At 55.2% G+C, this 27,202-nt stretch overlaps 1 protein-coding gene across 9 annotated transcripts in view; it reads left to right on the plus strand.

The window, feature by feature from the left end:
- Nucleotides 1-27,202, plus strand: part of CASKIN2 (CASK interacting protein 2) — a 74,771-nt gene that overhangs the window by 44,708 nt on the left and 2,861 nt on the right. The window contains exons 3-20 of one of the 9 annotated variants that reach the window (XM_008163912.4): nucleotides 8,388-8,439; nucleotides 12,457-12,554; nucleotides 13,083-13,228; nucleotides 14,700-14,795; nucleotides 16,145-16,275; nucleotides 16,881-16,989; nucleotides 17,516-17,624; nucleotides 18,019-18,113; nucleotides 18,470-18,587; nucleotides 19,403-19,483; nucleotides 20,121-20,242; nucleotides 21,147-21,228; nucleotides 22,412-22,506; nucleotides 22,947-23,057; nucleotides 23,373-23,474; nucleotides 23,961-24,099; nucleotides 24,373-26,577; nucleotides 26,818-27,148. In XM_008163912.4, coding sequence (XP_008162134.2) covers nucleotides 8,388-8,439; nucleotides 12,457-12,554; nucleotides 13,083-13,228; nucleotides 14,700-14,795; nucleotides 16,145-16,275; nucleotides 16,881-16,989; nucleotides 17,516-17,624; nucleotides 18,019-18,113; nucleotides 18,470-18,587; nucleotides 19,403-19,483; nucleotides 20,121-20,242; nucleotides 21,147-21,228; nucleotides 22,412-22,506; nucleotides 22,947-23,057; nucleotides 23,373-23,474; nucleotides 23,961-24,099; nucleotides 24,373-26,577; nucleotides 26,818-27,148 — 4,222 coding nt within the window. Of the gene's footprint in view, nucleotides 1-8,387; nucleotides 8,440-12,456; nucleotides 12,555-13,082; nucleotides 13,229-13,871; nucleotides 13,982-14,699; nucleotides 14,796-16,144; nucleotides 16,276-16,880; nucleotides 16,990-17,515; nucleotides 17,625-18,018; nucleotides 18,114-18,469; nucleotides 18,588-19,402; nucleotides 19,484-20,120; nucleotides 20,243-21,146; nucleotides 21,229-22,411; nucleotides 22,507-22,946; nucleotides 23,058-23,372; nucleotides 23,475-23,960; nucleotides 24,100-24,372; nucleotides 26,578-26,817; nucleotides 27,149-27,202 lie in introns of those variants that run through there. The other 8 variants (XM_065562749.1, XM_065562750.1, XM_065562754.1 and 5 more) reach the window with 8 other exon arrangements.

Here is a 27,202-nt window from a genome sequence, read left to right on the forward strand (position 1 = left end):
ATATGGAAATTGTATGGCGGGCCATGAATGCTCACAAAATTGGGGGTTGGGGTGCAGGAGGGGGTGAGGGCTCCATCTGGCCGTGCAGGCTCTAGGGTGGGGCCAGAAATGAGGAGTTCAGGGTGCAAGAGGGGGCTGGGGCAGGGGGTTGGAGTGCGGGGAGGGCAGGGTGAGAGCTCTGGCTGGGGGTGCGGGTGCTGGGGTGGGGCTGGGGATGAGTGATTTAGGGTGCAGGAGGGTGCTCTGGGCTGGAATTGAGGGGTTTGGAGAGCGGGAGGGGGATCAGGGCTGGGGCAGGAGCTTGGGGCGCAGGAGGGAGTCAGGGGTGCAGGCTCCTGGCGGCGCTGACCTCAAGCAGCTCCCAGAAGCAGTGGCATGTCCCTCCTCCGGCTCCTACACATAGGGGCAGCCAGGGGCCTCTGCATGCCTCCCTGTCTGCAGGCGCCTCCCATCCACAGGCGCCCCCCCATCCGCAGGCACCGCCCCTGCAGCTCCCATTGGCTGTGGTTCCTGGCCAATGGGAGCTGTGGGGGCTGTGCTTGGGGCAGGGGCAGCATGTGGAGCACCTGGCTGCCCCTGCCCATAGGAGCTGGAGAGGGGACGTGCCACTGCTTCCAGGAGCTGCACAGAACCACGGCACAGAGCGGGACAAGCCTCGGACCCCACTCCCTGGCGGGAGCTTGCGGGCCGGATTAAAACATCTGAAGGGCCGGATGTGGCCCCCGGGCAATAGTTTGCCCACCCCTGCCTTAAAGTCTTTGAGAAAATCCAAGCCAAGGCTGAGTGCTCTTTGAAAAGGGCACCGTTTCAATGGGCATGTGGGCCCAAAATTTGTAACTAATTGACTGGAGCTCTCTTCCTGGCTGCCTCTGGGCAACAAATGAGATCACAGGTGCTCACCCCACCCAGGCAAGGCAGGAGCGGGAGGACCAACAGCTGTGAGAGATTCAGAGCTAGGGCAGAGCAGGGAGTGTGAGCAGAGTAAAGGAAAATCCTGTCTGAGTATTGCCCTGGGGAAAGAAACGGGGGGAGGGACCCCGGAGCTGGCAGGGGAGATGGGGGCTCAAGGACACACAGAGCACTTGTGACATGGCCAAAAGGTGACGCCAAAGGCAAATGGGTATAAATAACCCCCTGGGATGGGCAAATTCTGGTGTGGTCCTGTGCCTCTGCAGCAAGTGGTTTCCTTAGTGGGGGCAGAGGTTTTCCCCTGAACATCAAGTGAAATTCAGCACAAAGTCCATCTCAATTGTCACAGGGCGGATTCTATCTCAGACTCTCACCATGTCTTTCTCTCACCCATTTCTAACCTCCCTTGGCCCTTTCTCTGCTGCATTTCACCCTCAGGTGCTCTTGGGATGAGGGCTGGAGCACAGGTCCCACTGGTCCTCCTAACACGTTTGGGAAGGTCTGTGGGGAGCAATGAATTTTCAGGTGTCTCCCCCCAGAGGCGGGTGAGTCAAAAGCTCTGGGATTCCCACTGGGTCTCGTCCTGGCTTTCTTTCCTGGACTTGAGCCTGTTCTCTGCTGGAGATGGGAGCCACACGGCATGAGAGAGAGTCTGGCCTGGAGGGTTTTCAGCCCTGGATGACGAGCGTGGGGAAACCAAAGGCAGGCAACTGAGGGCCGTGAGGTCCCTTGGAAAGGTCAAGCAACCACATCACAGGGGCACTGCAGGATGCTCACCAGAGCACACAGCCCACAAGCTCGGCAGATGTTTCCCAGCAAGGGGCCTGCCCAGTCCTGTGGTCTCAGAGGCCGGTGCCACGCCTCCCAAATAGCCGGCTCTGAGCGAGCGCTCTGCATGAGAACCCCACGCTGTGGCTCCCCCCACCACACTCCAAAATATCACCGTGGGAACCGGCCCCTGCATCGCGATGGGGAAATGGACCAAAGGAGAGGTAGGACCAGGCACTGATAAGGACCCCAGAGATGGGAGGGGGAGGCTGGGCCTTGGGGTTTCTCCTCAGAGCCTCTAGCTTGTGACAAATATAAACAGGCTGACAGGGAGGGAGAGAGGCAGAGAGCTGGGTGGGGCGAATGAAGGAAGGGGTGTGTATGGGTGGGGTGGGAGGGAGGAGAGGGGTATTGGAGGGGGCATGGGAGACAGGTATGGGGGGATGGGTGGTGTGTCCACTGCACAAACCTGCAGTGCGTTGCTTGCCCTCAGACACCGAGCACTGCACAATGCGTTGGTGGGATGGGGGTGCGTTTCCCAAATTCAGTACCTCAGTTGCGGCTGTAAACGCTGCCCCTGTAATAGCACATGCAGAAGGCTCCTTGGACGTGCCCATGTCCTGTTTGCCTGTCTCAGGCCTCTCGCAGGGAGAAAGTTTGAAGATGTGGAGATTTTAACAATGTCCCGTTCTTCACCCCTTGTTACCCAGTCCCTATGGCAGAGGCCCCAGGCCAGGTTTGGGGCACAAACCTCTGGAGAGTGGGAATCTGCCCCCTCCTCATCTCCTCTGCTGTTTCCAGTTAAACCCTTAGAATGAAAGGATGTGACGACAAAGCTTCCTGCCCAGGCATTGGTATCAGGGCCTCTCTTCCCTGAGCTGCTATTTAGTGTTTGACTCTGTCTTCAGGTCCCTCCTGAGAACCAGAGCTGGGCCCGGGGCCAAGACCTCCACGCTCCAAGCTGGGGGACGTGACGGCTCCAGGTCAGAACTTGGTGTGTCAGGCCCTTCCCTGCTCTGAGCTCCAGTTCTTCCACAGAGCCTTGAAAAGCAGCCCCTTGGGCTCCATCCCTGGCATAACAGGTACACTTCTCGGCACAGGGACTGCGCCGCCATCTCTGCAAAGCGCCCAGCACTCCGTAAGTGACAGTGAAATCTCCGACTGTAAATCTATTTGGGATCCAGTCTGGTACAAGACCAGCTGTGTTGCATCTCCTCAACCCCTGGTTGTCCCGCTCCTAGGGCTGTACAGGAGGCAGCGATCTTGGGCACTTCTTTATCAGCCTGAGCCTTTGAGCTACACTCCAAGCACTAACATTGTCACCACTAGAGGCAGTGCTCTAAGGGAACGTTGTCTTGCATGACTTCCAGTTAGAGAATTGGATTCACCGGGGAGGGCCCTGACCCACTGCTCTCTCCTCTCTGGGCTGGGATCCCACGCTAATCCTGCTTGGCCGTTAGATTCATGCATTCTATTAGGGCTCTAGGTAATGGGACAGAGTTGAGGAGAGGGTTGTTTTACGAAATCAGGGACGCTCCCACGGCTTTAGTTGTCCATCTCTCCTGACTCTGTTGTGCCAAGAAGCCTTAGTTTCCATGATATGCCTTGATCAGGGGTGCAGAGTGCTTGCCAGGCAGTGATGAATCTCCCCCCCACCCCTTCCTTCCGAATCTGTCAGTGCCGTAGTTTCCCTGAAGCGCCATGCTCTGTCCCAGGATTTCCTAATTCCCTGGAAGGGAAAGCACTAACCTTTTGGAAATGGGAATGAAATCTCCTGTAGCCTGGCTGATTTATGTGGCCAGGGAAGAGGAACCCCTCTGTCCACTGTAAATAATCTTGGCCTGCCGAGTGCTTTGATAAATAGGGTCCCTGTCTCCTGGGGCTGTCCTTGTGCATCAGCTGTTCAAGAGGAGGCCAGCTTTGGTTGTGGATGGCGCAGAGGAGCAGCTGGAGGCCAGAATGGCTTTCAAATGTTAGGCCGACTTCCTGTATTCCTTTTCCCCTCCAATCTCTGACCCTCTTCTGAATTCTCTCTCTTCCCCTCCCTTCTCTATCTCACAACCCCTTTCCCCACCCCCATCTTTTTCTCTCTTCCATCAGTCACACCCTCTCCTCCACAAGGGGCTTTGGAGTCCGAATGCCTGGGTTCTATTCCCAGCTATGCCACTGACTTTCTGTACGATTTAGGGCAAGTAACTTCACCTCTCTGAGCCCTGTAAAATGGGGGTAAATTCTGCACCTACTTCCCGGGAAGGATGTGAGCAGTAATTCATTACTGTCTGGGAGATGCCTTGATCTCCTTGGATGGAAAGTGCTAAAGACGTGCAAGTTATGACCACTTCTTTCTTTTCTCTTCCTCATCTGCTAGACAGTCCTCTGTTAGTACCTCTTGGCTCCTCCCCCTGTGTGGTACCCTGGTTAGGAGCTATCTGGCACTCTGGAATGAAGAACTAATTTGAGGAATTCTCCTCTGTGCCGAGAGTTAAGTCTCAGGAATTCTGCCTTACAGATGTTGACAGCTGCATCCTTGGGGAGGGAGGGGAGAGAAGCTTACCTCATCGCAGCTCTGCTTTTCAGTCCAGGCGTCTCCAGGCCACTTTCCCTTGACAATGCTTCGGTAATGGAATTTCAAGGGGCAGGGGGCTGTTTGAACTGTGATTGCTGCTAACCTTCACAAACAAGTCCACGAGGGCCCCTAGGACCCTCCTGCTTGTGGCAGTGGAGGGAGAGGTACAGCAGTGCTCTGTGAGGAAGGGGCAGTGGCTTCCAGTGTGCAGTCAGTAGGGTGACAAGATGTCCCGATTTTATAGGGACAGTCCCGACGTTCAGGGCTTTTTCTTATATAGGCGCCTATGACCCCCACCCTGTCCCAATTTTTCACATTTGCTGTCTGGTCACCCTCGCAGTCAGTATATTGGATGGACTGTCACATCTGCTTATGCTGCTGCTCCATGGATGCAGGTTTGAATGGGATCCCTTCTGGGCTGCTGTTTGAAGAATGTGGGGGGCTCTGTTGATGTCTCAATGCATCCGGCTTGGCTGAGAGGAAATTGTTTTCTGTAGAGAGTTGGTTGAAAAGTTTGGGGCTGAGGTAAAAAGAGAGTATAATTCTTCTTTCTGGGGAGGTGTTCTCGCTCTTTCACTTCATCACAGCTCCATCTGCTGTCTCATTCGCACCTGGGAGAGCCTCCCATCTAACTTATGCCAAATCCTCCTGCCATTTTAAAAACAAGAAATCAAACCTCCTGACTCACCTATTCTGCTAAATGTTTGAAGTAGCGTCACCGTGCTGTATCTACCTGCACATTACCTGTCCCTGTAGCTCTGTCCTAGACTCACTTGGGCCTTTTGGAGAGTAAGCCCCTTATTCTGTCTTGCTGATAGTGCATGTGACCAATAATCACGTGTTTTTAGAATTCTTAAAGACCCCATCTTTTTAGCAGGCATTTTCCCTTCAGTAAACCCCCCTTCCAACATCAGGCATCAGCCGAAGTGGATGGATATAAACTCCAGAAAGTGGAACTGACCAGTCTAGTTCCTCTGCCTAAACTGCCTATAGGGCAAAAAGTAAACAAACAGCATACATGGTGCAAAGTAAATGATTGGTTGATTGGTGCCACAGAAATGCCCAATCAGCACAGATGTAAAGTTGTTTGACTCATTTAAGATGTTGTTTTCAGTAAAAAACCAAACCAAAAAAAAAGTAAGGGAATTTTTATGTATTATATCTGTAATTTTTATTTTGACCATGCCCTTTTAAAATCCCCAACAGCCTTTCCTGGAACCGTGCCCCCCACCCCTTTAGGAACAATTCCAGAACAGTAAGCTAGACAGCATGAGGGCTATTTGTTACAGAAGCTTGCTGCTTTCCTGACTTCTTCTGTGCCATTAAAGAGCAATTTGCTTTGAGAGTGACTCTGTAAAACTAGCATCGTGGGGTTCCATGTTTTGTCTCTGTGACTCAGATTACATATGGCCAGTTCACATTATTATTATTATTTTATTTTAACTGACAGTTTTGCAAACTCAGCCTGGGATCTGAGAGTCAAGCTGGGCTCTTTTCTCCTCATGCATCATCATCAATTAAAAAAAAGTCCCATGCTAAGTGATGTCCTCAGTGAATCTTGTGCAATCTGATAGCCTTCAACGGCGGTGCACAGGTGTAGCGGATGGGAATTTAGTAAGTAGCTCTCATGATGATGCATGAGTACGACCTGAACCCTTAGCTTTGCTGGCTCTGAAAGGGTAATGGCGGGGGGAGTAAACACTTCTTTTTGTTCTTTAGATCAGCAGTTCTGACTAAACATCCCCAGGGAGCAGGTCCGTTGAGTAAGGAGATGTCATGTCTTTTGAGACACTCTTCAGCATAGAACTGTGCATTAATGTTTGCCTGGTACTTTGAAGATGAAAAATCCCTAGAATAGCTCATTATTCTGATTCCATCTAGACCTCTGCTGTGGGGACTAGTTACGCTAGGCAGAGTCCTCTGCAAACAGCTACTTGAAGACCATTTTGCATTAATTAACCTATTTACAAAACATTTTAAACTGCAATAATTAACACAAAGAAAACTGCAATTACTTGGTTTCCTTTTCATTATAATTCGCATGAGTAAATGAGTCCCTCTCCCATTCTACTCTCTTGTTCCCCTAGCGAGGGTCATCTTTCCTGCCATACAGCACATCTTTATTTCGTATGGCATCTTCCATACAAATTTTACAGAGAAACTGTGAGAGGGAGAAAAAGAGAGATCTTAAGGGATGGAGAGTCAACAGGAGGGAGAAATGCAGGGAGGCTGGCACAGATGTCAGGAATTTCAAGGGAGGAGGTGCTCTCTCCAGCAATGCATGATTGATCCAGCAAATTCTATCCATGCTTTGGCTAATTATTCCACCCTAAATTGAGAGTGGCTGGTTTAGGGCCCAAATTTCCTATATGGATCAACACAGAAACTCCGTAAAATATAAAACACTGGGCATGGGCTTGGATAAATGGCCACTTTGAAAGGGAAATGGACTCTCAGGGAAGTGGCTTGGTGCAGTGAGTGACCCAACCTGACACCCGATTGCAGGGGAACGCAATGGGCAAAAATTGGTCTAGAAATGATTGATTCTCCACACATACACCCATTTAACCACCTTGTCCTCTTCCTTTCATTCTTACTTAGCACATAAATTCCAGAGATTTTAATCTGCTCTCAAACCCCCCAGATGAGAATAAAATACCCCGTGTAGGAGGAAATAATTAATTTGAATTCATCACTGGAGAGAGTTGGGAGCTTAATTCATCAACTGTGTGATGGGGGGCAGGGGTCCTCTTCCTTTATATAGTTCTCCACACCCCAGATTCTCCATGGGGGTGGGCTAGATTAAGGGAATGTGGGAAACAATACAGTTCTACATTCACAACCTGTGACCTCAGCCTCTGCCCTAGTAGTAAAAATGCCAACCATCTGGTCCGTGGGCCATTCCTTGGCAGCGAGGAGCGGGTAAGAAGCTCAGGGGCGGAAGCAAAACGTACCAGCTTGGCACTTTTCAGGCAGTGGACTTTATAAATGGAGCGTCCCCAGAGGGGAACTGAACAGAGGTGCCATCCCGTTGAGTGAAAGAGACAGGATCGCTCCTGCTGCTCCCGCTCTACATAACGGGAGCTTGAGGGGCTGCGGAGATGCTGGAGATGGGGTGTGTTGAGCAGTGGTGGCAGAGGGAACGGAGGAAGAAAGGATTGCTGGGCTAGAGCCAGGTTGGGTACGCGCAGGTCAATGCAGAAGAAGCTGGAGTGAAAGAAGAAGAGACAGGGATGGGTCAGGCGCTGGCTTGCTCGCAGGGAGGTCAGTACTGAGAGGTTGGGGGACAGGCAAGCTCTGTCCTGTCCACATACAGGATGCTCTAGAAAGGGCTGGCCACCCCAGAGCCAGATTTGGGACCCAGGAATCCCCTGGCCAAGGGGGAAGGCTGAACCCAATTTGTAGGAGAGTCTCAAATTTCTCAGGGGACCATGGGGTCTGCCACAGTCTGAGAGAGTGAGGGGACGTGGGGGCTAATATCCATCCCTCCCTGCAGCCACGGATGGTCCGTAGGGAGGATTAGAGAGAGAAATGAAGCATTGTCCTGCAGGCACAGGTAAGCTGCTACGGAAAGAAATGGAGGGTCTAGATCAGGCAGTGACCAGAGTGGGGCCTGTAGGGCGAGCTTGGTGTGTGATTGCTCTGTTTTGCTCAACTGAAAAGGTAAAAATTCAGCCCAGCTTCTCAGTGTTCTCCCTAAAATACAGGCAAGGCAGGGACTGTGGTGTCTCCGGGGAACCCTGCCAAGGTGGGGTATTTCCTCTGGCTACTAGCGGGTTCTTTTAATTCTTCAAACCAGTCATTGACCTCTTCCTATATCCCTCTGGCTAACCGTGCTTGCTGTATCATCGAGCTGACTGTGCAAAGGCGGCAGGTGTGTTCTCCGGGGGTAACAAATGGGCCAGGCAGCATGGGTACAAAAGGCTAGCTGCACCCCAGCTGTGGACATGTTCTCCCACAGACCTGAGTGTTCCCAGAGTTTCTCATCAGAGGGCTGCACGTGTGATCCCTGTCTCAGCTGATGCTTTGTTAGGTCCTCTCTCCTGCTCCAGTGGGATGAGTTCTCCCATGCAGCCTGCGTTCATCATGCAAGGAGCAGTGGTTGTGGGAGTTCTGCGCTGACTGTCTACTCTTCTCTTTACAGAGCTCCTGGGATCAGCCAAGCGACTGAATGTGAATTACCAGGACGCGGACGGGTGAGTGTTTCCCAAACCTTCTCATTCAGTCTCAGTAATATGTTGGCGCATGAGCCGGTGGTGCCTCTGGGCCACTAGCATCCCTGGCTGTACTTGGCTGCTGGTTTAGGGTTGGTTTAACAGTAACAGGACAGCTGATGGGTTTGATGTAGTGTGTCCTCTTGCATTACTGACCAGAGATGCCCATTCTATATACTCTCCAGCTTGTTAAAACCTCCTCCCTGCTTTGAATAACTTTCCAGGGCCAGAGATGGGCACAGTATGGTGCCTGCCAGGAGCAGAGCATTTGGGGTAAAAGCCACTCCTGGAGCCTGGCGGAACTGGCACCGGAGCCCATTAGGAGGAGCGTTAATTCCCAGTGCTCCTCTTCTCCTTGTATGTGTTCTATAGGCTCCCTTGGAAATGACTCTCTAGCCCGACCCTTTATTTATATTCCACCCCCTCTCCAAAATCTTCTGTTAAAAGACAAGCTGAGATTGCTAAACCACAACATACCTGCCTATCTCACCACTTACGAAATCCAAGCACTTCTCAAAAATTATACTGAGTTAAGAAAACCACAAATGTTACACTGTCAATATAATATAAACACGCTGTTCTTATCAAGTGTAAAGATATTTCATCGCCTTCTTAATTCTGGTGGCAGTTTTTTATATATTCTATCTGTTACTTAATTTCAGTACCTGCACGTTTTCTTTTAAGGGACTCTGTTAAATGGGAAACGTGGTCAGTTAGAACGTTTATCAATTGACCACTAGGATTTTTTGGTAAAGTACTTAGGATGGCTGTTTCTTGAGAATGATATAGACGAATAGGAAAAGTGTAACAAGAAATGGTAAGTTATTGATTTTTTTGGTAAAGATGTAGGCAAGGCTGATCGATCTGTGTCAGACCCATTATGAATGTACAGAGGAATGTTCCCTGTTCCAGAAGGGTTTGGTGTGATTGTTTTGAAATTGCTGATGAAAGAATCGTATTTCTTTTGAGTCAGAGAGAAGGTGGAGATGGTATGATGAGTCGCGCGTTTCATCAGACTTGATAAGAAGAGTGTGTGTGTTCTGCTAGGAGAGCAGTGTAAGGTTTATGACATCCTTAACTATACACTTCCTCGCTTGGGGTTTGTAAATGTTGGGGGTAGTGAGGGTTTATTTAGCAATCTTAAGCTGGCTTTTGAAACAAAGATGCGTTGACTCTGGAATTTCCCAGGTTTTTGAGTTTTGTTTTCCTCCTTCCCTTCCTTCTTACTTTTAAACGGAGACAAAGGTTTTGAATTTGACCTCAGTGAGATGGCCAGATCACTCGAGTGTTAAGGGGTGAACAGTGCTGGCCAACGCAGAAGAAGCTCCAGTGGGGGCCTGCTGTGGTCAGGTCACACCTGCAGAGATGTGCCCATTCACTAGGTAGCTAAGCTAGCCCTGCACAGCGTGGCTTGTCTGGACTCTGATTACAAGTGAAAGTTGCTTAGCGCTCAGCAAATGTGAGTGTCCGAGCCAGGACTAGAACCCAGGTCTTTGGATTCCACAGCTAGCGCCTCCTAGCCAAGTCGTCAGCCCACTGTGGTCCCGGCTCTCAGGGCACGCCGCTCTCTCTGGGCCCTGTTCCCTCTGAGACATTCCTACGGATAACGAGACCGTGCAGTGACCCAAGGGGGTATTTCAGAATATTAGGGGATCTAACTCCTCCTGTACCTGGCATGAGCCAGCCCCTACGGTTATGTCTACACAGCCTGTGGCAGCGAGTCTCTGCGCCCGGGTAGATTCAGGCAGCGGTGCTCACACTAGTGCTGTGCAGACGGCGCTTTGAAGTTGCGGCTCAGGCTCGGAAGCCTGGGGACGGGGGAGCTGCTCAGCCTGAGTGTCCGCTTGAGCCACAACTTCAAAGCGCTGTCTGCACAGCTATGCTGAGAGCGCTGGCGTGAACCGGGCTGGGAGTTTTGCTGCTGCGGGCTGTGTAGACGTACCGCATGTGCCTGGGGTGAGGAAGGAGCTTCCCCATGGGCAGGTTACCCCAGTGTTTCTTCCCCTTCATCTGAAGCAGCTGCTGCTGGCTCCCGTTAGAAACGGGATCCTGGACTAGCGGGGCCCCTGGGCTGACCTGCTGCGGGAGTAGCTCCGGGCTGGGATGCACAGAGGCTCCTGCGGTGCGCGGGGCCGCCCCAAGTGAGCTCACCCGCTCTTCGAACGTTGCAGGGGAAAGTTCCGTGCCAGCCCCTGAGCGTTAAGGGAGCGAAGCCTGACTGAGCTCTGAATTCCCATGCCGCTCCCCGTGGGCGCTGAGCCTCCCTTGCTGAGACGCGGCCCTTCACATGAATGAAGCAGCCCGGAGCAGGGGGAGTGCAGGGGAAGGAGGGAGCGCTCTAGACAAACAGGCTTCTTTCACAGCCCTGGAACACAGGGCTCATTCATTCTAGCTGGCCTCACACACTCTGCCATGGGCTTCGGACAGGGGGAGAGCCAGCCATGCTGGCAGTGAGACTGCAAGCGTCGGGGCCAGAGCGGGAGGCGGGGTTAGGCCAAGAGGGAAGTGGGACACACACACACACCACGACCCCCTGAGAATCGCCTGGAAAACCTGTCCCCTGGCAAAACCCCTCAAGTGGTGGGTTTTCTGCCTGCTTGTCCTGCTGCTGCCCAGAGAGCAAAGCTGGCCCCAGCTGGACTCTTCTAATTGCCCCAGCCTTGCTTGTTCCCTCCCTCCTTCCGTCTGTGGAGAGCAAAGGCATTGATCGGGGAAGGGGCGCTCCCACAATAAGACAACTCCTCAGCACCTACTGCACATAGACCTCTTCCCTTGGGATGCAAGGAGGTGTTTTCTCCCCATTTTGCTGTCAGGAAAACTGAGACCCAAGGCTTAGTGTCAGGGACAACAGGATACCAACAGAGTTTGAGCACAGCAGCAGGACCTCTGCCAATGTGCAACGCGGAGTGGGTGCTCTGACCAAGGACGCCTCAGAGACAGGGATTTGGAAGCAGGTGCTTCCCAGGGCGGGGAATTGCTAGGAGTTTAATGAGAGTTGGGCCGGGTCAGGCTGGTCAGCACTGGAGAGCTGCAAATAGAAACAGATGTGGAGGCTGGAGAGAGAAAGCAGTGCTTGGATTGCCTTGGACTGGGAGAGCTTTTCCAGTGGAAAATATGAGGGGGGCAGGATATAGTTTGATATATAGGATCAGGTCAGTCCCTTCTAACTCAAGGCATTTGGCAGAGCGTGGAGAAGCTGCATACCCTCTCAGGAGCTGTGCGCTATGGGCCTTGGTCTAAACTCTTCACAGACAGCAGCAGGAGAGGTGGTGGAGTAAGAGAGCAAGGCCTGGCTGGTGTCACCAGCCATGTACCGAGTGTGCCAGGTCTCAGCACATCTCCCTCAAGGGTCTGGTGCCAGCTTGCTTTGGGGTCTCATGGGACAACCACCAAGTCTCCAGGAGCCAGTGTGAGATGATTGTGGGAGGAAGAGTCCTGCCAGCTACGTCGTGCCAAACTCCGCCATGGCAGAGCCATACTGAACTCAATGGCTTCACACCAGGGCAGGGCTGGCTCCAGCATTTCTGCCGCCCCAAGCAAAAAAAAAAAAAAAAAGCCGCGATCGGCGGCGGCAGTTCAGCGGCAGGTCCTTCGCTCCTAGATGGAGTGAGGGACCTGCTGTCCCCGAATTGCTGCAGGTGCCGCCCCTCTCCCTTGGCCGCCCCAAGCACCTGCTTGTTAAGCTGGTGCCTGGAGCCGGCCCTGCACCAGGGACCTGGTGTATGTAATAAGTGGAGGCTGATAGAGAAGTGGGGTTTGCCCCTGTTCTAGCAGCAATGTGGCCAGGAACTGTGGGAATGCCTGAGCTGTGGAGCAGCCTAGACTGAGACCAGCTGCCGGGAAATGCCGGGGCAGTGGGAAATCGGCTCTAGCCACTTTTGATTTGGAGAGAGGAGAGAAATGGCCACCTTTGCCCCTGTGCGGGGCTGGGTTGGGCTTCGAGGGCATGAAGCCACAGAGTTGGCTGCTTCTGAGACCCTTGTCTTTTGCTGTTCTCAGGTTCTCAGCACTGCACCATGCGGCCCTGGGTGGGAGCCTGGAGCTCATCTCCCTGCTGCTGGAGGCACAGGCCACTGTTGACATAAAGGACAGCAATGGTAAGCACTGGCTCACCTCAGACTGGGGCCCCTAACCGCCCTCCCAGCTGCTCCCCCTTACCTCCAGGAGGGAACAGTGTCTCCGCCAGCCTACCACTTCCCCCTCACTCCCCGTGACTGGGGAGCACCCGTCTGCCTGCGTAAGGTGGACGTGCCCTCTGCCTGCCCCCATCCTGAGGGAGCAGTGCACCTGGGACCCCTCCCATGGGGCAAAGTGCCCGCTGCAGGCCCTGCTTTGACCTCTCATTGCTGCAGTGAGCGGGATTGGGAGACGGCAGCCATAGAGTCATCTCCAGCTCCTCACCCTGGGGAGCTCCATTCACTTTGAGCTGGGGGGCTGATCTGGAGCCTCAGAAGGGGTCAGTGTGGTGCTCGTTCTTCAGGCACCCCCCCCGGGGAGCTCAGCTCCTGGGCTTCGTGAGGCCTAGCTCCTGCCAGCTGCCACCCTGGGGCTCCCACATCGCTAGCGTCGGTCTAGTGCTGAGAGGTGGCCCCTCTTGGCCTCCTCCTGACCTTGCTTCCCCGCAGGGATGCGCCCGCTGCACTACGCTGCCTGGCAGGGGAGGGTGGAGCCGGTCCACCTGCTGCTGCGGGCAGCCGCCTCGGTCAACATGGCGTCACTGGATGGGCAGATCCCGCTGCATCTGTCTGCGCAGTACGGGCACTATGAGGTGGTGAGTAAGGGAGCTTGGGGAGAGCGGTGACAGAGGCTCTGGGAGCCCAGGTGCCCTCAGTAGCACATGTGCCGGGTCCCGAATCTCCTGATGCCCCTCACCCGGATTTCCACTGGCCTACTGGTTTGCAGTGTGGTGACATCGTGTCAGTTAGTGGTGAAGTAGCATTGGGCTGCCTCCAGGCTTCGGCCTGTGATGATACCAAACTGGGAGGGATTGCAACTGCTTTGGAGGACAGGGTCATAATTCAAAATGATCTGGACAAATTGGAGAAATGGTCTGAATTAAACAGGATGAAGTTTAACAAAGACAAATGCAAAGTGCTCCACTTAGGAAGAAAAAAAATCAGTTTCACACATACAGAATGGGAAGAGACTGTCTAGGAAGGAGTACGGCAGAAAGGGATCTAGGGGTTATAGTGGACCACCAGCTAAATATGAGTCAACAGTGTGATGCTGTTGCAAAAAAAGCAAACGTGATTCTGGGATGTATTAACAGGTGTGTTGTGAGCAAGACACGAGAAGTCATTCTTCCGCTCTACTCTGCGCTGGTTAGGCCTCAGCTGGAGTATTGTGTCCAGTTCTGGGCACCGCATTTCAAGAAAGATGTGGAGAAATTGGAAAGGGCCCAGAGAAGAGCAACGAGAATGATTAAAGGTCTTGAGAACATGACCTATGAAGGAAGGCTGAAAGAATTGGGTTTGCTTAGTTTGGAAAAGAGAAGACTGAGAGGGGACATGATAGCAGTTTTCAGGTATCTAAAAGGGTGTCATAAGGAGGAGGGAGAAAACTTGTTCACCTTAGCCTCTAAGGATAGAACAAGAAGCAATGGGCTTAAACTGCAGCAAGGGAGGTCTAGGTTGTACATTAGGAAAAAGTTCCTAACTGTCAGGGTGGTTAAACACTGGAATAAATTGCCTAGGGAGGTTGTGGAATCTCCATCTCTGGAGATATTTAAGAGTAGGTTAGATAAATGTCTATCAGGGATGGCCTAGACAGTATTTGGTCCTGCCATGCGGGCAGGGGACTGGACTTGACCTCTTGAGGTTCCTTCCAGTCCTAGAATCTATGAATCTATGAATCCTCTTGCCCCACAAGAGACCCAGACCCGGGCTTGGGCAGGCGGGACAAACTTTTTGGGGAGGCCCTTGTGCCACTTTCCCACAAACCACCTCTGCCTAGTCTAACCCTGGAGGGGGCTCAGCCCAGCAGTCCTGCCTGGAAGGGGAGATGCAGGCAGGGGGCTGTGGAAATGGGGAAAGGGGGCAGACGCGGTGCTCTTTGACACAGGCACCAGAGAGCACCCCTTAGGCTGCTGTCCCAGCAGGGCCCTGTCCAAGGGAGGGGTGGAGGTAGGAGCCGTAGGGAGAGGGGAACAGTTGAACGGGGGTGTCAGGAGGCTGCTTGCTGGATGGGGCATGATCGCCAGCCTGCCTGCATTGCTGCCTTACCTGTCTGTTACTCCTCCACAGTCAGAAATGCTGCTCCAGCACCAGTCCAACCCGTGTCTCATCAATAAGGCAAAGAAAACGCCCCTGGACCTGGCCTGTGAGTTTGGCCGGCTTAAGGTAAAGGCCGCAGCCTGCCTGCACACTGCGCAGAGCTGCTCTGTTGCACTGTCCCAGTCGTTCCTGACTGAGGCATTGTATTAGGGCCCATGTCTCTTCCCCTTCATAGTAACAATACTACAAGGAACTGGCCAATGCACCACTGCCCTCCACTGGATGGGATCAGAATTCCTCGGTGCATGTCGTAGGCCCTGTGGTGCTAGCCACTGATGGAGGTTCTCCGTTAGCGTCATGTGTTGGGGCAGGAAAATCTGGGTTCTCTCCCTGCCGTGGCTGTGAAGCTCAGTGTGACGGCCAGTGCTTTGTCCTTCGATAGCTCCTTCCACCCCCAGGGGGTTTACACACAGCATGTCCTCCCCTGTGCTGAGGGAGGAGAGTATCATCAGCTCTGTTTACCCACGGGGAAAAACGGAGCTACAGAGAGATGCTAGTGAGCAGAGCCTGGACAGAACCCGAGTCTGCAATGAGCTAGTGGCAGAGCCCGGATAGAACCCGAGTCCTCTGCTCCAAGCATGGGACGCTGCTCCCCAACCCCCATCTTTCCTCTGCTCCCATTTAAGTCCAGGCTGGTGGCGACCAGACAGGCTGAGCCTTCGTAATCTCCACAGGCGCTGAGGGGCAGGCTCTGCACAGCTGTGTTTGCAGGCCTGAGATTCCAACCTGGCAGGGCTCGAGGGATTCCTGTCTCGGCTGCTGGGGACAGGTGCACCGGCTGCTCTGCATTGCTGGGGCGGGAAGTCGTCCCCATCCCCCCCCCCCCCCCCCCCCGGGAGCTCAGCAAGCCGACAGAAACGCACCCATGCCATTCGCTGCTCTCAGGGGGCCTGGCCAGTGCAGCCAGCCCCACGGACTGTTTCGCTCTCACCAGGGGGGCGGCAGGGGGCCGTCTTCATTTCTGTAGTTATAAATAGTGCAGTAAAAACAACCCCGCTCCAGGCTTCTGGGCTGCCCCAAGATACCAATAATTCCCCTTCTGTGTGGGCGTTTCCGGCGGGCCAGGCCAGCGCACGCTTGGGCCCCGGAATCCCTGGCCCTTGGGCCACTGTCTGAAAGGGGTATCACGAGGAAAGCAATTCCTGTCTTTGGTGACTGCTAGGGGCTTCCAGGGGTAGCTGGGCTCTGCCCTTCTCTGATCCCCACCCACTGAGGCTCTCTAAGCACCGGCCATGCACGTGGGGCTGGATCTGGGAGGGGCAGTCCAGGAAGTCCCTTCCTACCCTTTGGAATGGGGCCGGCTGAGCAATCCACTGGCTGCTGCAGAGCTCCCGGGGAGAGTGGCGGGGGACATGGTGTTCATGTGCTCTCGTTTCCATGCTCCCCATCATTCACCCATCTCTCGCCCACCCTAGGTTGCCCAATTGCTGCTGAACAGCCACATGTGTGTTGCGCTCCTGGAGGGTCAGTCCAAAGACACGAGTGACCCCAACTACACCACCCCTCTGCATCTGGCAGCCAAGAACGGGCACAAGGAGATAATCAGGTAACGCACAGCACTCCAGCCACTGGGCTCTCCCTGCCGCAAGCGTCCTAATCTGCACAGGCCCGTAGCAGCGTCCACTGCCGATGCACACTGCCAGACTCCCCTCCTGCCGCTCGATTCCCCAGAGATCCCCACATGCTGCCCTTTGCTTGCCCCAGTCCTAGCCTTGGAGCTCTTTTTCCATGTAGCTTCGGGCCTTCTACCCCAGACCCCCGGCTGCCTGGCTCCCCCCAGACCCCCTGTCCATCACTGATCCCACTGGCTGCCTGGCTCCCCCCAGCCCTGCCCCAGACCCCTGTCCATCACTGGTTCCACTGGCTGCCTGGCTCCCCCCAGCCCTACCCCAGACCCCCTGTCCATCACTGGTCCCACTGGCTCCCTCCAGTTCTCACCATATGCAGTTGGAATTGACATTTGGCTTTGGTATCCGGTGAACCCAAATCACCTCATGATTTTACCCTGGTTGAGACAGATTTACCCTGCCCCACCCCAAGCCCTGGCTCTGCTTGCTGCCCAGCCTCACTGCCCACCCTATCCTCCTGGCTCATAGTACCTACTTGCTCCTTCTGAACCACCACGGCTTATTCCCCCCACCCCGCCCCCAGGCAGCTGCTGAAAGCTGGGATTGAGATCAACAGGCAGACGAAGACGGGCACAGCCCTGCACGAGGCAGCGCTCTACGGCAAGACGGAGGTGGTGCGCCTGCTGCTGGAGGTGAGCTGAAAGGCCCTTGCAGGGAGGAAGGGGGCGGTACCTCAGCTACCAAGTCTGCAGCCCTTAGGAGAGCGATCCACTATAAGAGACAGCAGCTGGAGATGGGGGAGAGAGACGGTGGCTCAGTTCTGGAGGGCGATGGGGGAGGAGAGGGGCAGGGGAAGATGCAGCCTGTGGCCTGACTGCAGTGGCTGGTGGGGGTGAGAACTGTAACAAGATTAACAGGGCAAGAGACAGAACCTCCCTCCATCAGTGCAGCTTCTGGGACTCGATCCTGCCTGGTCCTGCTCCAACTTCCTCTTAGTCCCCCAAACTGCCAGTGATAGGTGGTGAGAGAAGATGGGGGCTCTTCTCCCCCAGGCCTCTGAATGCTGGGTCCCCTGCTCCTCCAGAAGGGGTCTGGCTCTGCTGCAGAGGAGGTGCTGACCTGCCTGTAGGCTGCCTCTCCAGCAGCACTTCTTGTGTGAGGTGTGGCTGCCCAATGGCCCTGGCACTGACAGGGTCTCTGCTGGCTCCCCCACGGCAGGGTGGCGTAGACGTGAACATCCGAAACACCTACAACCAGACGGCCCTGGACATCGTGAACCAGTTCACCACCTCGCATGCCAGCAAGGACATCAAGCAACTCCTGAGAGGTGAGCTGGGTCTAAGCGTAATGCCGGGCTCTGTTCCACGTGCTCTGTAATCCCATGGGCAGAACCAGGAGCCCTGCTGTAGGGAGCTGATTGCCCGGCTCTCACCTGGCATTGGCAGGGAGAAAGCCTTTCAATGGGGGCACGTGTGGCAACATCCCAACCCTCCTCCAAACAGGCCCTCAGCTAACCTGACTTTGAGTGCTCAGGTGAGGGGCTTCAATACTTATATACGCAGGCATTGGGGTGTCGGCTTTGGGGGGATAGCAGGGGACCGAGTTCCTGGCCGTGCTATTAATGTTCTCTCTCCTTCTCTTTTCCTGTCCCCTGCCCTGTTCTCCTGCCCTGTCCCCACACTTCTCCCATGCTCTTTCTTCCCTCTTTCCCTTCTCTTCAGAGGCATCAGGAATCCTGAAAGTCCGAGCTTTAAAGGATTTCTGGAACCTCCACGACCCGACTGCTCTCAACATCCGGGCAGGAGATATCATCACGGTGAGCAATCACCTGCAGCTGCGCAGAGACCATGGCTAATAAACACTGGAGTAGCTGGGAGCTTCCTCACAGCCAGGGACCCTGCATGTTCCCTACAGCACCTCCTGCTGGGAACTGCCCATAGCCAGGGACCCTGCATGTTCCCTACAGCACCTCCTGCTGGGCCTGGCTGGGCGCTGCCCATAGCCAGGGACCTTGCATGTTCCCTACAGCTCCTCCTGCTGGGCCTGGCTGGGCGCTGCCCATAGCCAGGGTTCCTGTATTATGCCATGTCCTGGCTCCTGCTGGCGCTGGGACACCTGTAAGGCGTCTCTCGCTCAGGGGTCTAACACTCTCGTGCCCGGTGCCTCGCGCAGGTCCTGGAGCAGCACTCCGATGGGCGCTGGAAGGGGCACATCCACGACACTCAGAAAGGCACCGATCGGGTCGGCTACTTCCCTCCCTCCATCGTCGAGGTCATCAGCAAGCGGACAGGTCAGTAACACACACACTGCCCTGGAGTGCATGAGGGAGTAAGGGGGACGGGGGGTGCATATCTCTGACCTGGACTTCTCCCACCCTCACTACAACCCACCCGCTCCCTGGACCCAGCCCCTATCCCAGCAGCCAATGGGAAGTGGCAGTGGTGTGGCTCTCTGGCTGACAGCGCCCCCTCTGGCCTGGCGGACTGGGGGCTGGTAGCGCAGCAGAGATGGACAGTGGCTGCAGATGAGCTCAGGTGAGCTGCTCCCAACTAGGGACTGGGATTCAGATGCCCCTTTGTTTACAGCGGGAATGAGTCTGGTGTCAGCGCAGTCCCTGTGGAGGTTGGGTCCAAGTCCCTGCAGCAGCCCACAACTCATCCTAGCACTGGGGCAGCAGAGCTCGCTGCGGGTCAGGACGGTGGAGCTGAGGGGGGTCCCTAGGCATCAGGTCTGGGTTGAGGTGTAGCTGAGTGGGGAGCTCAGAACTGAGCTGCATTAGGACAAGCTGGGGTGCAGTGGCAGGGAGGAGTTACCAGAGCCGGGTATCCTGGGGCCCAGGCCTGGCCTAAGCATTAATATCTGTTCCTAGTGCGCTGAGCCAGGAATGATGGAGCCAGGCCCCGTTTGCAGGGCCTGGGAAACTCTGGTACAGTCCTGGCTCTGCCCCAGGTGTGCCAGCTGCACACTCCCCCACAAGCCCTTCCTCTGCAGAGCCCCCCCAGAGGCACAGTGCTGGGGGTATTTCTGGACCCTGCTATGACTGATGCTGCCCTCTCCCCTTCCACACACTCTGCTCTTACACGAGTGTTTTGTCTTTAAATGCAGGCATGACTCTTCCCCGCATGGTGCCTGCACACCAGCGCCAGGGCATTGCCGCCCCTCCCGGCGGGCTGCAGCCACTCCCAGGTGATGCTCCGCAGCAGGCACCCTACGGCCACCTCACCTTAACCAGGACGGCCCCGGGGCCTGAGAACTCAGGTCGGGGTCGCTGCTCGGGAGGGCTGGACAGGGACTAGTGTCAGGGAGCCCTTCCCGTCGCCATCCCACCCAAGAGATGGAGAAAATCCCCTGCTGGCTCCAAGCGGGAAATTAGAGGAAAGCAGCAGCCTCGGGGAAACCACAGCTCAAGGGACTGTAGAGGTCATTGACCTATAGATACCCCCACATCCAGCCACACACCCCTTCCAGCCCTTTCTCTAGAAACGGGATTGTCCTGTGTGTGCTAAGGAACGGTGAAGCTGAGTGATTCTGTGCCCCAGCGAGGGCTGCGGGTCTTGTGGAGGTTGGGCCCTGTACCAGTGGCAGGCAGAGGAGTCTGGACAGTGCGCCTCTGCCAACGCATGTGGGTCTCTGCACAGGGAACGCCATGCCCTGTGCAGGTGCAGTTCTCTTCCTCTGGTCCCACAGCATCCTCTCGGTGCAGCTTAGTCCAGGCCCGGCCCCAGCGCCAAGGGGCTACCGGGATTGGGAGGTGCTAGCCCCAGGGCGCCAGGCTCCTTCTCCAGTTACATGAGCCCCGATGCCTCTTCTCTCTCCATAACAGCAGGAGACAGGAACAGCGTGGGCAGCGAGGGCAGCATTGGCAGTATTCGCAGTGCCGGCAGCGGGCAGAGCACTGAGGGCACCAATGGGCAGAGCACCAGTATCCTCATCGAGAACGCCACGGTAGGAGGGCAGATACAGAGCGCCCGCTGCTCTGTGTCCAGGCAGCAGAGCAAGTCTCATGGAAGGTTTAAGGTCCAAGGGGGACTGGGTCCACCAGAACCCCAGGGCTACCCTCAACTCCCGCCTCGGCTTTCTGAGCCTTGATTGCCTTGAGCTGCCCCTTGCAGTCCCATGGGTTCATACTGACTCAAGCCCCAGTGCCCCACTCCTACTGTATTCCACCCCACCCATTCTCCTTTTAACCCAGGCTCTCCACCAGTGACTTGGATGTCCCAACCCAGTTTCTCTGAGCTGACGGCTTGGTGGTGGTAGCAGCAGCATACTGAGCGTCAGGGAATGTGTCTATATTGCACATTCTTGTGTCTGAACTGGCGAGACCCTTGCAAGGCCAGACTTGCTAAAACCACCCAGAGGGAGAGGAGCCTTCGGAAACGCAGCCCTGCCACAGGGATGCACAGGGTTTGAGACCATCTCTGACCCCACCACTGGGACCCAGCCAGGGGCACCTCCTGCAGCGAGGGCAAACCCATCTGCAGCTGTTACTGTGCTAGGGGTACAGAGCCGAGTGAGCTCAAGGAGGATCTCCCTCAGACAGGAGTAGTAGGGCCTTTATCCTCTAGCTGTAGCCCCCAAAGAGGCTCCTGGGTACGGTTGACTGCATAGGTTCCCAGGGCCCTGTTCTGTTGCAGGATACACAGACCTCCTGTCAAGAACGAGGCCCCGGGCCAGGGCTCTTACCCCAGGCTGTGCAAGGCAGTCCCAGTGCTGTCACGCCTGTGCCATCCCTTCCTCTCTACCGCTGTGTGAGAATTGCTCAGGGGCTGACCCAATACACCCAGTGCGAAGTCTCAAGTCCAGACCCACCATGTCAGACCCTTCTGATTGTCTCTTCTCTCTTATGAAGCCGCTTCCCCCTGGTGGTGAGGACCTACAACAGCACCTCTTAGGATCAAATAGCCAGAATGGGCAGCTGAACTCCTTGACAGGTAAGCAAAGAGACCACAGGAAGAAACACGGGCCGTATCTTGGAGTAAAGTCAGAGCCGCCCTCTGTCCCCCACTGCCCTTAGAGCTCCGTGCCTGCATACCAGGCTCACCACTCCCAGCAGAGGGGCAGCTACTCCCTCTCAGGCCTCTCTTGGCAAGACAAAGCCCTAGCATGTCCCACTACTGCAGGGTCCAGCACTGGGCACCACAGAGTGGAACACGCCTTGCCCTGCTGCTGCAGGGGATGGCTCTGGCTTGACATTGGAGGGTGCTTGCAGCTTGTTCTCGGCTATGTTTTTCCTTTTACAATAAAATTGTGGCGGAAGGGAGGGGAAGGGCCTGGTCTACGGTTAAGTACAGGAGCAGGGATCAGGATATCTGAGTTCTATTCCCAGCTCTACCCTAATCTTGCTGTAAGACTGTAAGTCACATCTCTTCTGTGAGCTTCTCCCTCTATAAAATGGGGGAGAGATTTGCCTTTCTGCCTCCAAGGGTGTAAGGACAATGCCTTGGCGCCTTCCCCCCTGTGAGATGGCTACGGGAATGCGGTTATCCCTCTTCACACTGAGTCACTGTTTGCATTTGGTATTTTCTGGCCTTAGACAGAAAATGCAGGGGGCTGGGGAGAGCTCAGGAGGGCTTGCTGAATGCCCCCTTGCTGCTGGTCCATGGCCCACTTCCTCTCCAGTAGTGAGGGATGGGAGGGAATACTTCCCCTGCTCTGCTCCCAGCCTGCTCAGGGATGGTATCAGCTGCAAGAGACAAATTGTGTTTTGAGATCAGACAAACCAGGCTGCCGTGCTCACTCTGGGCTGCTGCCAGGTGCGTGGGGTCAGAGCGAGGTGAAGGCTCCGGATCTCTCTGACATGCTTTGGAGGAGTTGGAAGCAGAGAGGGCTTTGAAGAGGGGATAAGACTCATGCTGCAGCACATGGCTGGCAAGCAGGACACCTGGGGTCTGTGCTCTGCCGCTGGCTCACTGGGTGACATTAACATCCCTGCCTTCCTCAATGCAGCAGGGCTGAGAGTTCTGCCCCTGCAGAGGGTTAGTGAATTGTGGAACAAGGTGCTCTGAACTATTCACACTACAGGGCAAAATGTTCAGCTCCTCACAGTCTCTCTCTGCAATGGGGTCTCATCTTCTGGCCCATTCCAGTAACTACCCCCACCCCCTCTCTACTCAGGAACCCTCGGGCGCCAGAACGTGGCCAACTGTAACGCCAGCAACAGGATCTTCTCTCACCAATACCTCCGCCCTGAACAGCTCCTGGAGGGAAAGGTACCTGGGCCCCTGGGAAGGGCTTCAATGCTACAGCTGGGGGTGACTATTTTAGAGCAGGGGTCCAAGCCTGGCCAATCCATGGGTTCATATTTTAAGCAGCTGCTACCTTTGACTCATTGGCATGGGGGAAGCCATGGTGAAATGGCCACCTCTCACATGAGCCCCACCCTCCCGCCATGGGCACAGGTAGCAACAAGGGCTGAAGAACACCACGGCGCATGGGGGCAGAGAAGCAGGGCTGGTATAATACAGCTCTTTCAGGATGCTCTTGCCCTATTCCTTTTATTCCAGCCAGTTTGACAGTACAGGGGTGGGAGTCAACGTCCCTGTCCTAAGGGGACGTGCTGCATTGCACGGAGCAGCCTGGAACGTTTCTGCCCCTCCCCGGCCCATGCAGCCACCGTCATGGGCTGTTCTGTGTCGGCTTCTCTCTCCAGGATGTAGAAGCCATTTACAACTGGCTGAGTGAGTTCCAGCTGGAGTTCTACACAGCCAACTTCCTCAATGCTGGCTATGACGTCCCCACCATCAGCCGCATGACCCCAGAGGTAAGGTCAGGTGGGTTCGGGGACTACTGGTGAGAGCATGGCCACAAAGAATAGGGCAGTGGCAAGGCCCAGCCTCTGCTGCTTGCCTTTTCCAGTGACTGGCACCACACCGTAGACGGTGGCTGCTGGAGGGTCCCAGCCACTCCCTCTCTCTAGCTGGTATTTCTAGAGCATCCATTGCTCTAGTACAAGCACTAACCAGTGCATTGCCCAGGCATTCCCTCCCCACTGCAGTGGGAGCTGCTGACTCCTTGCACTACATCAGCTAACTTTGAGCATCCCCATTAATGAAGGCAACCGGTGTGTTTGTTTTAGGACCTAACAGCCATTGGGGTGACTAAGCCGGGGCACAGAAAGAAAATCTCCACTGAGATTGGACAGCTCAGCATTGCAGAGTGGCTGCCCAATTACATTCCTGTGAGTATTGTGGGCATGTCTTGTCCTTTGCACCAGCACTATGGGTGCCCTGAGTCTGGTTTCAGCCAGATGCTGGGCTCAGTGCCCTGTGAGACTGCACTTTTCCTTGGGGTTGTGGCTGGTACAGGTTCCCACTGCGTGTTAATGAGGCAGCAGGCCCAGCAGACTCCATGCAGGTTTTAACGAGAGTCCACAGTGGGTCATACAGCGTGCGATGGAGGGAAGAGGCTTGAGTGAACTGACAGTGATGGTTACATGATTTCTAACCTTCCCCATGTAACAGCAGCAGGGATGGCCTAGCCTAGGCAGAGCGCTGCTCGCACGGAGCAATCTGGGACACTCCCAGATGTGTGGAAGTGTCTCAAAGGGCAGCAGGGAATGCAATGCCTAGTTCTCTCACAAGGCAGGTGGGAAGCAAATGTATCAGGGAAGAGCCATCCATTGCTGGGATGCTAATGAAATGGTCCCGGTTGCTGTTCTCTGTAGGCCGACCTGATGGAGTGGCTGAGTGCCATTGGGCTGCCCCAGTACCATAAGAAGCTGGTGAGCAACGGCTATGACTCCATCAGCATCGTAACAGACCTGACGTGGGAGGACCTGCAGGAGATTGGCATCAACAAACTGGGTGAGTTGCTGGGAGATGCACAGCAGCCATGAGGGTGGAAAGCAGCTAAATCTGTCAGTCAGGTGTAGAATGGTGGCCTCTATGACGCTGGCCTCTATGACGCTGGCTAAAATCCAGCCCATCCCACGCTAACTGCAAGGTCTGAAGGCATCCTGTGTGCAAAGGTCTCCGTGTAATAGCTAGTGCTCAAGGGTCCGCAGCATTAAAACCACACTTGTCCTGCCTGTGGGCCACGGAAACTGAACTCTCCTTTCACTCCTGTGCCATATGCAGGTCACCAGAAGAAGATCATGCTGGCTGTCAAGAAGCTGACAGACATCCGCAAGAACCTGAACCAAGCCGAAACCAATCCAGCAAGTCGCAAAATCCCTGGGGCCCTGGACATAGTCACCATTGAGTCTGTTGAGAATGGAGAGTCCCAGTCTCCGCACACGCCCAAGATGATAACCTTCCAGGACAGCGAGCTGAGCTATGAGCTCCAAACAGCCATGTCCAACAGCTGCCAGGAAACGCTCCCCATGAAGAACACTCAGGGGATGTCACGGAGTCAGGAGAGCATTGGAGTGCGTTCCAGAGGGTCAGGGCATTCTCAGGACAACATGTTGTCCAGGACCAGCCATTCCCAGGAGAGCCTGGGCAGCGGCAGTGGCAGTGGCAGCAGTGGGCACTCTTCCACACAGCCCCGACAGAAGGAGAACGCTGGCATTCTGCCAGGGAGACCTAACCAAGATAATTACGGGAAGGTTATTATCCAGCTGACTGCCCAAGAGGGACTGAATGGCTACTCCAATGGGTCTGGGGGAAGCCCTCTGAAGGAGAGGAACCTCCCCGAAGGGACCGATCAGTACCAGAGGCCTGTGGTTCCACTGTTACAGCCATCCAATTCTCTACCAGCAGCAACCCCCTGCACCCCACCCCAGACGCCCAATAAGGGCACAGCACCCTACGTCTTCATGTATCCTCACATCTCCTTGAAATCCCCCAGTGTTCCTGAGCAGCCGAAGAACCCAGCACACCTGTACCCCCAGTTCTCCTCTTCCCAGAGGAGCAATCTCCAGTCATCAGCTCAGAAAGCTTTCTCCTATCTCCATTCCCACTGCAGTGGCACGGAATCACCATACGTGTCTCCAAAGCCTGGAGCCACCCTGGGCTCCTGGCAGGCTGGAGAACAGCAAAATGGAGACACCTTCAAGTACAAGAAGCGCTCTCACAGCCTGAACCGCTATGCTCTGTCGGATGGCGAGCATGAGAAGGAGGAGGTACCCACTAGCACCTTGGGCTCCTACGCCACCCTCACCAGGCGCCCGGGACGGAGCCAAGTGCCACGCACCTATCTGCAGTCAGACACCAAGGTCGTTCGCAGCCAGTCCTTTGCCATCCGGGCAAAGAGGAAAGGGCCTCCACCCCCTCCGCCCAAGCGCCTGAGCTCTGTCTCCAGTGCCCAGGCTGTGGAGGCAGAGGGGGAGCAGGATCTGGAATCGGAGAGAAGACCGACTGTTGCCCAAGAGTCGGTGGATGTGGCTCCCTCACCATGGCTGGGCACCAGCGATGCAAGCAGCAGCCAAACAGTGAAGAGCAAAGCTGCAATGCTTGAGGTGCCCACCGTAGGTGGGAGTCCACCAAAGCCTCTTCTGTTACAAAAGCCCCCAACTCCAGATCACGAGCTAGTTTCTAGTACAGGCTCAGATGGTCGGCCCTGTGGAGCCAGGGTCTCTGAAGGCTCCTGCAGCACGAGGCTCTCGGATAATGAGAGAGACGCCTTTGAGAGCAACAGGCCCCGCCGACGCACGTTTAGCGAACCCAGCGTCACCACGACAGAGGCCTTGCAAAGCAGCTTGGAGGACGTCCAGTCTGACACAGAGGAGGAGCTGAGACCTGGCCCAGAGGACTGTGAGATCTCGTCATCGTCCTCTCAGAACAGCTCCAGTGAGTGCATTCCATTTGCAGAAGAAGGCAACTTAACCATCAAACAGCGACCAAAGCCTCCCGGGCACCACAAGGCAGAAGCCACCAGCCTGGACTCTGAGTCCAGTTCCCTGACAGCTGCCAGTGTGGGGCCTCCCTGCTCTTCTGCTGGGAAGGAGCTGGGAGGAACCACAGCGAAAGAGTTGGAGGTGCTGGAATTCAACCTCACCGAGTCTGACACAGTGAAGAGGAGGCCCAGGCACAAGGAGAGGGAGCCACTACAGACTCTGCTAAAAGCGTTCAGCTTGGCTGGCCAGAGCCAGACTCTCGTGAGTCCGCCCCCACAATATGCACAGGCCCAAGCCGTGAGCATCACGGGCCCAGTGCCGGAGCCCGGGGGGAACGGAGACGTTTTTGATGACGACAGTGTGGAATTCAGAATTGCTGAGATTGAGAAGAGCATCCTGTCTCTGGAGAAGGGGATCAAAAAGCCTCCACTTCCTCTGAAGTCAGCCAGCCCTGGGGAGCTGCATGGAGGTGCTGTCCTCCTGAGGACCTCCACTGTAGGGCCAGGTACATGCAACATATCGTTCGTATTCAGAGTGAACTAAAAGCTCCTCCTCGGGGGTGGGGAGGGGGGCGGCAGCTGTCAGCTACACCCCTTCCTAGTATGTGCGTGTAGAGGCGCTTTTAACAGCAGAGGAGCTTACAGTGGCTTTGTCCTAGCTGACTGGGCTGGGTGTCTCCTCTCCCAGAGCCACTGTACCCTGCATGGGGCCAGGACTGAACTAGGTTTTATCTGTTCCCTTCCAGATGCCTCAGCCAAGCACACGTCCGTTGCTTCTACAAAATTGGTCTTTTCGGGGCCAAAAACGATTTATCAGCAAGTCCTGCAGCCCTCCCGGAATACCATTGCCCCCTGGGCAACTGCTGAGGTGGCAGGATCCACGGCTGTTGCCTGCCCATCGAAGCTGGAGATTGGCAACAAGGCAGCCTTGAGCAGCGGGATGCCCATTTTTATGAAGCCTTTGAGTGTCGCTCCGGATGCAGCCCTGGCTCAGCAGAGACTGGAACAAACCAACTCCTCCCTGACAGCTGCGCTGCAGGCTGCGGAGAAAAAAATAACAGCCGAGAAGTTGGACAGGTGAGGGAACAGCCCTGGGGGGAGAGCAGGGCCGAGTGGGTAAGTTATCCCTCA

Source organism: Chrysemys picta, chromosome 12 (assembly GCF_011386835.1).
Source record: "Chrysemys picta bellii isolate R12L10 chromosome 12, ASM1138683v2, whole genome shotgun sequence".
Classification (NCBI taxonomy): domain Eukaryota; kingdom Metazoa; phylum Chordata; order Testudines; family Emydidae; genus Chrysemys; species Chrysemys picta.